Raw genomic sequence first — 13,570 nt, 5'->3', positions numbered from 1 at the left:
CATCTTCCTTAAATGGACTTTTTTTCCCCTAATTTTTTACGCTAATTTTTTACGCTAATTTTTTACGCAAATTTTTCCTTTCATTTTTCCATTTTACATTTCCATTTCACGCTTTACTTCTTTTTTTTTCTTTTTTTGCAGTCAAAATTAGACAGAGCTTCATCTCCCACCCTTCCCCCGTTTTGAATATTCAAAGCATATTCAATAAATACCTTGTAATTACAGATCCTTAAACCAATTGTGCAATTTGTAGGTCCATTTTCTTCGCATGTTTGTTGTAAAATCATTCCATGATCTTCTTTTAAGTTTTAGGTACCTCTGAAATTCCCACCTAGCACATATAACATCATCAGTAGCAAATTGTTTGATGTTTTTTAAATCCTGCTCATCTTTTTCCATTAACATTTTTAACATTTTATTCATTGTATATCCAAATCGGTATGTTTCATATTCCCAGGGAACATTATAATGAGAAGCCAATTTTCTACATACTGTTTTCATATTATGTACCATTTTAATATATTTTTTTCTCTCATGTTCATGTACACAACTCCATATAAAAAGGATAGTACTAGAATCAACAGGTCCTTTTAATTTTTCTATTTTTTCGGTTAATTCTTCATCTGTCATTTCTTCTGAGGAGTTATTATCCTTGTCTATAAAAAGCAATATATTATTTACACATCTATTTTTGTCAGCTTCATCCAACAGATTCATGGAATGGGGGGAAAATGCCTTTGCTGTTTCATCATATATTTTTTTCATTAAAGGATCCATGTCAAAATGTTTTACATTATTTTGAGTCTGAAAAACCATTTCTCCATCCTCAGTAAAAGTCGGTCTTCTGAATCCTCTGACATGGGATGGAATTGGACCCGATAATTTTCTAGACCTTGTGCAATTTCCAAAATTAGCAATATTCCATTCAGTTTTGCTTTTCCTCATACAGTTCTGCACATTCTTCAAAATGGAAAAAAAAAAAAAAAAAAAAAAAAAAGCAGAATTTTTATCGGAGTTCAAAGTTTGTTATGTCGGTTGGTGAAAATTAGCAGAATGGAGAAAATAAGAAAAACAGTTTCTTCCTCTACAGATCCCATCCTATGCATATACATATATATATATATATATATACACGTATGTATGTATGTATGCATATATATTTTTATGCACATGCAACTCGCAAAGTGAAAGCACTTCGTTTTTCTCACCTGTATGAGGGAATAGAACAAAGAGAGAACCAACACGCAAAAAACGACATTGTAACGGAGAAATGTAGAAAACACTTTTCCCTTTTTCTCAGAGGTTCTTGTTGATCTATCTTCTCGCACACTCATGAAAATTTTTTTTTCTCTTAACATTTTTACAGCCATAGAAAATAATTGGTAAAATATAATAGGTTTCGAGTGGGAGCAATCTTGCTTATTTTATTTTTTTAAAGGTTTATTTACTTAACTATTTTTGCTTCAATTCACAAAAGATAGGATTAAAAGGGAATACTTTTTTTGTTTTTTTCCCTTACAAAAAAGAATTAATCTGAGAACATTCCGTAATCAAATTAGAAATACTACCTAATATCACCATTTGAGCAGAATAAGAATAATAAAATTCTGCTGGTTCTAAGAAGAGAAAAAAATTGTAGAACGGCAGACGACAAAAAAGCAATAAAATAATATAATGTTCAGTAGAAAAAAAAAAAAAAAAAAAAAAAAAAATAGAGCAGATCAAAACATATCAAAACAGAACAGAAAAAAACAAAACAGAACAAAACAAAACAAATAGAACAGAAAAAAACAAAGCAGAACATAACAAAACAGAACAAAAAAAAACTCTTATTTAGCAAATTTGGCGCGGCATCATTGACCATGGTATTTGCCAAGGAGAGAATTTTCTAGATGGCAAAATCAGTAGCTGTCAAAAAGACTATACACAAAAAAGCATGAACAGAAAAATAAAAAAATAAAAATAAGGCTGCGCGAACATGCTCTTAATCATACATGTACATATGAAAAAGGAAAAAAGATTAAAAAGTATTTATATAAATATTTTTTTTTTGAAATGCCAGTAAGGCATTATAGAAGGAAAAAATGCGCTTATTTTATTTTACTTTATTTTTTTTTAGTTTATTTTATAATTACTTTATTTATTTTTAGTTTATTTTATAATTACTTTATTTTATTTTACTTTATTTTATTTTACTTTAATTTATTTTATTATTACTCTATTTTATTATTACTCTATTTTATTATTACTCTATTTTATTATTCCTTTATTTTATTATTACTCTATTTTATTATTCCTTTATTTTATTATTCCTTTATTTTATTATTACTTTATTATTGACATTTTTCCTTTTTTCTTCCTTTTCTGGACTATGTATAGACTATATAGATAAGCATATATTATACATATAAAAACACATAATAACATTTTCAAATTTTTTCCATATTTAGTTGCAACCCTACCATAGAAAGGGGTCTGTATGTAATATTTTACAAAATCTCAGTTGCCATTTTAGAAAAAAATAATTATGTATCACTTCAATGCAAGCATTGATATTATATATATATATATATTTTTTTTTTTTTTTTTTTTTTTTTTTACATGGTGGCAAACTTCTGACTCTGCAATGGTACATTGTCTACCTACCAATAAAACAAGAAAAATTCTGATTTTTTAAAAAAAAAAAGAAAGAAAAAAAATCATATTATTCATGCAAAAAAGGCATAATATAAATATATCATCGGGTAGAGAAAAATTAATCAATTAGGTCAAATGTTCGAGAAAATTCTTTTTCTTCTTGAGTTGTTTTTTTTTTATCACGCGCAATTCCATATGGATGTATATATATATGTATATAAATATTATAATACATGTATGGACCCTTTTTAATAAAAAAAATTCTAAAGTTGTCACCTCTGTTTATACATTCTACGCATGCAGTTTGTATTTTCACTTATTAACTTTACGACACGCGGTGGTAAATTATAGTATAGGCATGGCAAACGAATACCTTTTTGTTCTATCCCTAAGGAGGTCATATTTTAAAGGTTCTTCATTTATATGTATGATTAATGAAGGGAAAACAAAAAAAAAAAAAAAAAAAAATACATTAAAAGCCTATAATGAAATTAAAAATAAAGTAGAAAAAACAAAAATAAGAAAAAATGGAAGAAAAAAAATAAAATAGGCATTTCCCTTAATATTTGAATTTTTTTTTTTTTTTTTTTTTGCCAATCTTTTCTGCAATATATAAAATGACAACTTAGCAAAAGAGGACTACCAATACTAACGCACGAATAATTTTTTGCAATACTATGTGAATAAGCAAAATAGGAAAAAAAAAAAAAAAAAGATATATTGTTATGATTCTAAAAGAATAGACGAAATTTTGGGGTAGTATGGAATTTTTGTAATTTTAAAACAAAAAAAATAAAAAAAAATTACCTTTATTTATTTGTTCACGACGCTAAATTTTAAGCATGTATTTTTTTTATTATATGCAATGCACATGTAATATTTAAATTTACTTGTTATCTCATAAAAAAAGGAGCACATAAATTGCTTATTTAAAGGATACACAGAGGTTAACAAAAGTTTAAATCCAACCGGGATCGATGTCTGAGAAAATAATCATTACGAGTAGAAGAGAGGTAGGTGGGGTAGGCATATGTATGACGAATATAGGATGGCAAAAAAGAATAACAAAAAATAAAGTGTGAATAATTTTTTTTTTTTTTTTTTTTCTTTTATTTTGGATTTACTTTAATTTATAAATAAATTTTTACTCAGCAAATCTGTCGAATTACATTCTCTAAATGTTCAATTTTAATCTTTTTTTTTTTTGAATACCTCATTTTTGGAGATGATCTAAATTTTTACATTTTGGCTGATAGGTTAGCTGTTTCTCCACGGGCAAAGTACCATGGCTCTGTTAGCACACCCAGCTCCATCTCCTCTTTTGTTTTGTTTTATTATTTTTCTTTATCTTTTCATCTCTTCACGAATGAGCTCATTTGAAAAAAAAGGTTAAATAAATAGAATAATACCCAAGGGGTTAATACCACATGCATACGTCTTGTGCATCCGTCTTATGTATCCATCTTATGTATCCATCTTATGCATCCTCCCTGTGCATCTTCATTTTCTCCTGAACAGTAAGGTACGTTCAAATTGTTCCAAACGTCAAAGTTGGGAACTCAGAAAAATCTACACATCCCCAGGATGATCCACAAAACTGGATGAGGAATTATAAAAGCAGAAGATCCATTGGGGCTGTCTCTGCAAAGGTTCCTTCAAAAATCGCCTACAACTAGATCTACTACATCTACCGCTGCTTCTACTACTGCTACATCTACCGCTGCTTCTACAACTACTACATCTACCGCTACTTCTACAACTGCTTGACGTTCGAAAGTTGACAGGGGCGAGAAGGGCTGCATGCCACCCTCCCTCCATTTTAATCACATACTTTTGGCTTTTATTTACAAACAAGTCCAAAAGGGAAAACTTATCCACGTACATGATATGTATTTTATAATGATATACATTGTTTTCTTTATTTTCAATATATGAGAAATTGCTTAAAATGGATTTACTTATGCAGCGTGTACTACATCAAAATGCACTACTACTACGATGTATCAATTAATGCAAAAATGAAAGCAAACCAATCCATCATCATTATCATCTTCATCATTATCATCTACATCATTATCATCATCATATAATGAAATCGATCAAGTGGGAACAACCTCCCCATATTACCATTCGTATTTTAAAATGCACAAAAAACAAAAATGGATATCTCTATCTGGGGTGTATATTCCAAGCGCATAATTAATTGTCTAATCACAAAATGTGGAGTTTTCATATCCAAAAAAAAAAGATGAAAAAAAAAGAACTCCAAAAAAAAAAAAAAAAATAAAATAAATAAAATAAAAATAAATAAATAAATAATTACACTAAATTCGAGTTCAGCTAATTTTGAAAGGAATAACGTGAACTGTCATTTCATCGGATTCACTCATCTTGCCCTTACGACGTGCTAATTTCATCACATGTGCACATTCGGTGAACAAATTCCTGCGTTTCATTCTGACAGCATTCCCAAAGAGATTCTGCAGAATCACGCTCAATTAGCGTATAAACAATTGTGCATGTCAAAATGGATAACTAGGTAGGACAACCCTTTATGCTCATATACACTCATGCACATTTCTACACACCCACTTTAAGACTTTAACACCAGAAGAGCTTTGCCACATGCTATGCAAAGATCTAATGACCACAATTTCTCTCTCATCTATCTCTGGCATAAGTGAAAGATTTTAAAAAAAAAGTGAAATCCGTTTTGAATATTTTTTAAAAACTAAAAATTGTCAAAATCGTATACATATATATATATCCATATATGTACATTTACACCTTAACATGCACGAATGAAATATAACTACTCCAGTGTAAGCCACTTTTTTTAACCGACTAAGGAGAGTGTGCATGGTAACGAGACAAGAAAAACATTAACAAAACCCCTTTTGCCTTAACATGGAATTAGAAAATTGAACTATTTTCATTAAACATGTTACGCTTGATGCCAATATGATCAACCATGTTATAACAACCTTGTCCTTAAATTATGATCTTACAGAAAAAAAAAATAAAATAAAATAAAATAAGTAAAGCTAATAACAATTACAATTAGAAAAAAATTCCATTTCATCATAGAAAAGAACCTAACATACAAAATGACAAGAAAAAAAATCTAGATCTCTTCTGTTTCGTTAATACTAACTATCCACATTTGAATATCCCTTAAATGTCCACATGAATTAAAAAAAAAAATTTTTTAAACTATTACAAACCCCAAAAAACAAGGGTATTCCTAATACACGTTTACTTATTCATAAAATTAAAATATGCTTTATAGTATAAAATGTATGGTACTAATTCAAATAAAACGAAAAAACATAATAAGAATAAAATGAAAAACCACATGGTCATATAACACATGTGACCGTAATACAATATTCTAATAGTGCACACTAGTGAATATTAACCCTTAGGGAACAAAGAAAAAAAAAAATTATTTATATTTATATATATATATATACATATATATATATATATATATATATGTATATATGTATATACACCCTTTCCATTCTATGTAGCATTAAATATTGAGATGTAATTTTCTTAAAAAATTTGTATGTTTTATTACACCTAAACTCATATACTTAACACAAGAGTATTCAATCGAGGTAGTGCATTCAATTAAGAAAATCATTTTTGAGAGAACGATTTTTTTTTTTTTTTTTTTTTCCCCAAGTATAATATATACCTTTAAGCATCTTCTGAGCACTTAAAATATTTCACTTTTATGAGAGGTCCTTAAAATAAATAAAATAAAATAAAACCGCTTACTCATACGAATGTACATTTTTACGGATGCTTATATCCATGGGTGAAAGATCTAAAAATGTAAAAAAAAAAAAAAAAAATTGCTGGTATGAAATTCGCTCACTTTAGAATACCCGAGTATTTATAATTTGTCAATTCGCGATCGGTCGGGCATGTGCAGTACGACTCGAAATATAGCATTGTTATAAACGGGAAAAAAAAAAAAATAATAATAATAAAATAATAATAATAACAAAACGGTGATGAAAATATAAAAAAACTATAATCAAAACAGTAATAAATCAATAATGAAACAATAACAAAACGATAATGGAAACAATAATTAACAACATCAAAACAATCGCAAAACAATTGCAAAACAATAACAAAGCAATAGCAAAAAAATAACAAAGCAATAGCAAAACAAACACAAAACAAACACAAAACAAACACAAAACAATAGCAAAACGATGACAAAATGATAACAAATCAAATATGATACATATCGCACACTTCTCGTAATTCCTTCAGCAAATTTTGTCTTTAAAGTGAAAACTCTCCTTTAAATAGTAAACTCAGTTCAATTACCCTTTATATTGTTTTGCAAAATTTAAAATGCGAAGGAAAAAAAAAAAATAACCCAGTAATTTCTTTCCTAGTTTAGTGCACAATTTTTTCTAATTTTAAAAATTCACACGCACATACATGCATGAGTACGTATTGGAGAAGGGGGATTTAAATTTAAAAAAAAAAAATCAAAACATAACAAAAAAAAAAAAAAAAAAAAAAATATATGTATTAAAAAAGTTAAAAAAAAAAAGAATCGCAAGAATCGAAAGAAAAGCTTGAATGCTGAAAGAAGATTCACACTTTTATGTATATTTGTATATTTTTATATATATATTTATATATATAAATATATTTGCATTCACACGCATGTACGCATATTCATTCTTAAATGAAAATTCTATTCCCTAAAAATTCTAAAGAGTAATATAATTTCCTATCACGCAGTACACACAATTGCGCATTAAAACAAACTTCCAAAACTAACAAGGTACCAAAATCGAAATACATATCGACAAGTTTACAAATTAGAAAATAGAAAAAAAAAAAAAAAAAAAAAAAAAAAAACACATCCCGCATGCATACACACATTTGTATACATATTGAGCTTTGTTTTTAATTGTACGATAATAAAAAGAGTAATAAAGTGGTACACAATTTTTTCTTTTTCTTTTTCTTTTGAGATTATACATTATTGTATTGCATTTTTCTACCACTTCTCTCCTTTTATCGCGCATACAGGCACATACCCATAACCATACGTACACACACACATAGCCAAACGTACATGCACACATAACCATACGTGCATGTACATATGCTCATAAATACACACACACATAGCCATACATGCACACAAAATTCCCCTTTTCAGATTCCTCCTAAACAGGATATCCTTTTTTGAAAAAAAAAAAAAAAAATGAGAATAACAAAAGTTCTGACAACGCTTAGCGTTTTGATAGTTATCAGCCTTTTGTCACCATGTATGTCTAAGAATTTATTTCTTGAAAAAGTTAAAGAACAGTTAGATGCATTCGATAAGAATATGAAAAAAAAAGACTTTAAAAAGAAAGTATATATCTCAACAGCTGTTTTGGGATTAGCAATACTTGCAAATGTATTGCTAGGGGTAGGGTACCATAGTTATAAGAAAAAACAAAACGAAAAACAGAAAGAACAAGAAAAAAAACAACAATATCAAAGACATTTTCAACAGAAGTTCCAGAAATCATATGAGAAACCTCTTCAACAACAGCCTGAACAACAGCAAAAGCAACCGTCTGAACAACAGCTGAAGCAACCGTCTGAACAACAGCTGAAGCAACAACCAAAACAAAATTATTCTGATTATAAATTAAAAACAGATTCTAATAAAAATTCAAAAACCGTAAAGGAAATCATGGATAAAGTAAGTCGATTATCAGAAAAAAATATGGCAAAAATGCTCAAGTCAGGAAAATCATATAATCCAAGGTTAATTGAGATTATATCAAGTGTTGAAAGTGAAGTAAAAAAGAGAAATGCGAAACTTGATAAACATGACATTTCTAACATATCTTACGATGTTTTGAAAAACCTTTATCAAACCTCTGAACGATGGAAAAAGAACCCAAACTTAATTCCTAATATGTAGATTTTCATTGTCCCAGTTTCTTCATGTTCACTCATCGAGACCCTTTTCCAAGGTGTATCAAGATGTGTATTATTATACTGCACGCTTTCCATAATCAGTTATTCTTGATTATGAATTTTTTTTTTTTTTTTTTTTTTTTTTTTTTTTTTTTTTGGAGGGAGGGGGCTTGAAACATGCTATAAAAAAGCATTAATCTCCAAACACTATAATTTTCCTTTTTTAAACCATAAATGATAAACTTTTTTTTTCTTTTTAATACATGCCACTCCAACATTTTTAAAATTTCAATGTTGAAGACATGAGTATACATGTATGCACATATATTTCAATATAAGTATTTAAAAAAAAAAAAAAAAAAATCCCTAAGATGTGAAGATATTCATTGCATGTGCATAGGAACACACCTCTGTGTTCTACGTTCGAACATGCATATCTTAATCTATAAGTGATTCCAAAGCATACCGTAAATGCATGTTTAGAAATAAGTCTAATGTGCATTTATCCTTGTTATGCATTGTTATGGAATACCATAGAGATAGTCTGTTCATATGTCAGTCTATGAGTTCCTCTGTAGGAGGAGGGAAGGAGGGTGGTAGCTCTTTTAAGTTTCAAATTAATTTTCAGCCATTTTGGGGGTTACAAAAGAATTCATTTCAACAACACCTTTTTACATTTACTCAATTTGGTATGCACATAAAATGCAATTATTTTGAACTGTCACACTCCTGTGTATTTTGTAGAAAAAGGGGAATCCAAAAAAATTGTGTACGGTAAAGAAATGAATAATTAAGGATGTCTCCCTAAGAAGGGAGGCTACAAGACAAGAAATGACACTTCAACGTGAGAATTTATGATCCTTAAAACACTTCACATGCACTTTAGCATTTACAACTCCTTATAGATATTGAAGAGAGGAAAATATTAAAATTTGAAATTTTTTTTTAATCTATTTTTTTTTTTTTTTTTCAGGGTAGCTGTAAAAAACTGCTTCAAAGTTAGGGAAAAGGGACATTTCTTTTTTCCTTTTTGTAACGGTAAAATAACTGCGACAATATAATAATTATGATAAGAATATTAAAATTAAAAAAAAAAAAAAAAAAATGTAAATACATTTTCACATTCGCTATATCGTAAAAATAATGTGAAAGAACTAAACTGTTGCCTGTTTTTTGTAAATCCTAAAATTATCCACCCCGGAGTAATTAATTACATTCCTCATCAAAGTGCACAAATAGTGTGATACTTTGGAGGAGAAAAGTTCTCTTTTCTGCTTTATTTTCTTTTATTTATTTCTTTATTTTACTTTATTTTATTTTTGTTTTACTTTTACCTCATATGAAATTTTTTTATCTCCCTATTCCTTCCAAATACGATAGAACAAGGCATAAACCTGTTCACGCCTCATTACTGTTATCTCACACGCATTTTTGTATTTTTTTTTCTCACAAAAATAACTTATGTGCGCGCGTGTAAAAACCTTTCCGAATAGATCTGACAAGAGGATGGATTTCCAAAAAGGGAAGGAGATTACTTGAATTATTTTCCACCATTCTTTTTTTTTTTTTTTTTTTTTTTTTTTTTCATCCGTTTATTTTTTCTTTTTTTCAATTATGTTTACTAATTTAACAAGGACATTTTTACATTTATCAAAAAAAGGTTCAAAACTTGTGTAAAAACATAATCAAAGAAAAGGGGAAAAAAAAAATTAGTGATACTTTTTGAACAACCTCCCCTTTCATATCTTTATGTTTAAAAATCCTGTATTATATGTAAATTGCACAAAACAAATACATGTTACACACATGTGAAAGAGACAATCAAACAAGCATACAAACACACTGCTACATGGAATCAGAAGTTCAATTCTGTATCCTGGAATAACTACCTTATGTACACATGCTAAATATTACGTATTTGTCATTCCCACTTCTCCAGTCTCCCTTGGGGTAACAGACATTGGGTACACCCTGAAAAGTTCCATGAGCACCTCTCAATTATCCTTCTCACCCCCATGTGCATATTGTGTGAATATATATATATATATATATATTATAAGCCTATACGTGCATATCTTATTATCCATGTGTTCCCTTTGTCCATTCTTTTTACCACAATTTTAGTTTTTTTTTTTTCTTTCTTTTTTTTCTCCCATACTATCGCTTATATTTTTTTGTAAATTGTAATCCCAGTAAATTTTAATCTTTTTTTCTCTCACATGCTTTCTTCTGCTTCAAATTGTAAAAATCTGCCTGCACACTTCAGTGAAAATATTACACAGCAAGATTTATATTAACATTTTTGCAAAAAAAAAAAAAAAAAAAAAAAAAACTAGCTAGCCATGAATTTGAGTCAGCTAATATCCTTCGGTAACAACTCAGCAGTGGCACTAAAGGACATAGTTGGATCTAAAATAGGTTTACTATGTAAACCTAACCCTAACCAAACACATGCACTTCCAAGCATTATATCATATTCAGGCATTCTCATTCTACTATGTGGGGCATATAAATTATGTGAAAAGGTACTCATTAACTCAGCTACGAGAATTACTTTTTTTTTTTCAAAATGGGAAATTATTTTTACTCCACTTTTGCACACATTACATTTTCCCATGTTGCTCAAATTTTCCACTTTTTTTTTTTTTTTTTTTTTTTCTTATTACCTAGATTTTCATTCCATATATATGTACACATCTTTCCAATTTTCATTTTTTTGAAGTATTATCAAGGAAATTCAAACAAGCTCAAATTCGCAGGTACTCCTGTTTTTAATTCAGAAAGTGTCCAAGAGAAAAAAGAGAAGACCGTTTTACCAGTTCAGGGCAATGTGAACAGCGTGCAAAATACGAACGAGTCCTTGGATCAACATGAACAAAATGTTCAAGATGCAACCGTTGGTGGAGAAGAGGGAGATGGAGAAGGAGAAGATGAATTAGGGGAAGGATTAACAGAAGGAATAGAGGAAGGATTATTGGGAGAATTAGGGGAAGGGTTGGGGGAAGAATTAGATGAAGAATATGGAGAAGAAATTGGCGAACAATTTTCTGACGACCTTGGGGAAGAATATAACGAGGAATATGGGGATGAATATAACGAGGAATATGGAGGAGAATATATCGAAAAATATGGGGATGAATATGGAGAAGAATATGGAGACGACGAGGTCAACCAACACGATGATGAAGAAGCCAATCAATATGGTGATGAATATGAAGAATACAACATACTCAAAGATGATCAGGTCACTGTAGACCAGGCAATGGAATTGTAGGAATTGGATGTCCTTCTCCGTCTCCCTATACATCTTCAAGTGTTTAAGATGTCAGATGAATTTTTTACTTTTTTGTATCCTTTTAAAGTACCTATATAATGCAATTCGTGTGCAATTCGTGTGCAATTCGTGTGCAATTCGTGTGCAATTCGTGTGCAATTCGTATGCGATTCTTGTGCAACTCTTGTGCAACTCTTGTTCAACTCTTGTTCAACTCTTGTTCAACTCTTGTGCAACTCTTGTTCAACTCTTGTGCAACTCTTGTACAACTCTTGTACAACAATTTTTTTTTAGTGTCCCACCGTATATTCACATATGCCTCATATTATCTCGGAAAAAAGCATATCGAGCATTCTACCCTTTCTCAATTTTTAACCCATTTTCCTTTACGAATAGTTGCGACTTTGCCTAGTGCACACAATTGAACCAAGCAATAGACACATACTTTTTTATTTTTCATGTTCATAGTGAAAAATGTTATACTTTTTTTTTTTTTTTTACAACTTATTTCCCATGATATATGTACCCTTCCATATTTTCTCCAATTTTTATTTTCTTACCTTATCCCTGTATGTGTACACGAATTATTTATTCAACAACACTTTGTTTAAACCTCGTTTCTTAGACTTAAAAGAAATAAATAGAGGATACACAATTTTAAAGGTTCAGAAATTGACAGTATCTACAATCATGGAGATTGGAAGGAAACAAAATGAAGAAACTATGTTCTATACGTTTTTCTCAACTTTTAGATAAATCCGTTAGATTATCACAAAGAAATGAGTTCAAATTGGAAGGGTATTCTAAAAATGTAGTTAACGGTATTCATACTTCTTTAATTATAACCAAAAAATTGGCAATCAACACCAAACTTTTAGTCCTGCTTTTAGTTGCCAATGAAATGGGACATTTCTTCAGCTCTTGTATTTTCCATCATAGGATCTACACATTTCTTTTTTCTTTCTCTCTCTCTCGCTTCTTTACAATCATGATGTTTACATCCATGGATATACAAAAGAGAAAAAGGTGAATTATATTTTCACTAACTGGTATCTCTTTTTTTCTTTTCCTTTTTTCACACCACATGAATAATTCAATTCTTCATATGGGACATGGATTTTATTATATGTATTTGTAGGTGCAATACTGTATTTTAATTTTTTTTCTTTTTTTTTTATTACCCTTTTTTAACCTATAACCCCACATGAAAATTAATAAAATGAGCGCAGCGCATTCATACTTTTTATGGAATTCCAGAAAAAGTGAAAAATAATTATCATTCAAACCGTTACTTACTCACGTTTGCCGAATTTCCCTCCTCATCCTCAACTTTCTCTCTTCCTTTCCTTTTTTTCGATTTACCATTTTAGAAATTATTCACAAAAACGCTCCCCTCATTTTGTTCATAGCTGTTAGAATTTTCCATGGACAAGTAGAAAAAGACCAAATAAAATTTCATATCATCAAGTACATATGTTGCAATCGTGTTTAAGTGTGTGAACTCAAAATAATGGTAAAGACCATGCCAAAGCAAAAAAAAAAAAAAAAAAAAAAAAAAAAAAAAAAAAAAAATTAAAAAAACTTTTTTTTTTTTTTTTTTTTTTTTTTTTTTTTTTTTTTTTTTTTTTTTTTTTTTTTTTTTTTTTTTTTTTTTTTTTTTTTTTTTTTTTTTTTTTTTTTTTTTTTTTAAACTATTTTTTT

At 28.9% G+C, this 13,570-nt stretch overlaps 3 protein-coding genes across 3 annotated transcripts; 2 read left to right on the top strand and 1 right to left on the bottom strand.

Moving 5' to 3' along the window:
- Positions 1–219: 219 nt before the first annotated feature.
- Positions 220–1,370, bottom strand: PGO_073400 (Phist protein; the record flags this gene model as incomplete). The annotated part of the gene is made up of 2 exons (XM_028687213.1): positions 220–960; positions 1,209–1,370. 2 exons carry the CDS (start codon positions 1,368–1,370, stop codon positions 220–222), a joined length of 903 nt encoding a protein of 300 aa, XP_028543014.1.
- Positions 1,371–7,885: 6,515 nt separating this feature from the next.
- On the top strand, positions 7,886–8,599 carry PGO_073390 (early transcribed membrane protein; the record flags this gene model as incomplete). Its single annotated transcript, XM_028687212.1, has 1 exon — positions 7,886–8,599. The coding sequence occupies one exon, from the start codon at positions 7,886–7,888 to the stop codon at positions 8,597–8,599; it is 714 nt and encodes a 237-aa protein (XP_028543013.1).
- A 2,338-nt stretch (positions 8,600–10,937) lies between these two features.
- Positions 10,938–11,869, top strand: PGO_073380 (hypothetical protein; the record flags this gene model as incomplete). The annotated part of the gene is made up of 2 exons (XM_028687211.1): positions 10,938–11,120; positions 11,390–11,869. The coding sequence occupies 2 exons, from the start codon at positions 10,938–10,940 to the stop codon at positions 11,867–11,869; spliced, it is 663 nt and encodes a 220-aa protein (XP_028543012.1).
- Positions 11,870–13,570: the final 1,701 nt, after the last annotated feature.

Source organism: Plasmodium gonderi (assembly GCF_002157705.1).
Source record: "Plasmodium gonderi DNA, contig: Chr07, whole genome shotgun sequence".
Taxonomy (NCBI): domain Eukaryota; phylum Apicomplexa; class Aconoidasida; order Haemosporida; family Plasmodiidae; genus Plasmodium; species Plasmodium gonderi.
This window is presented reverse-complemented; position numbering and strand designations above follow the sequence as displayed.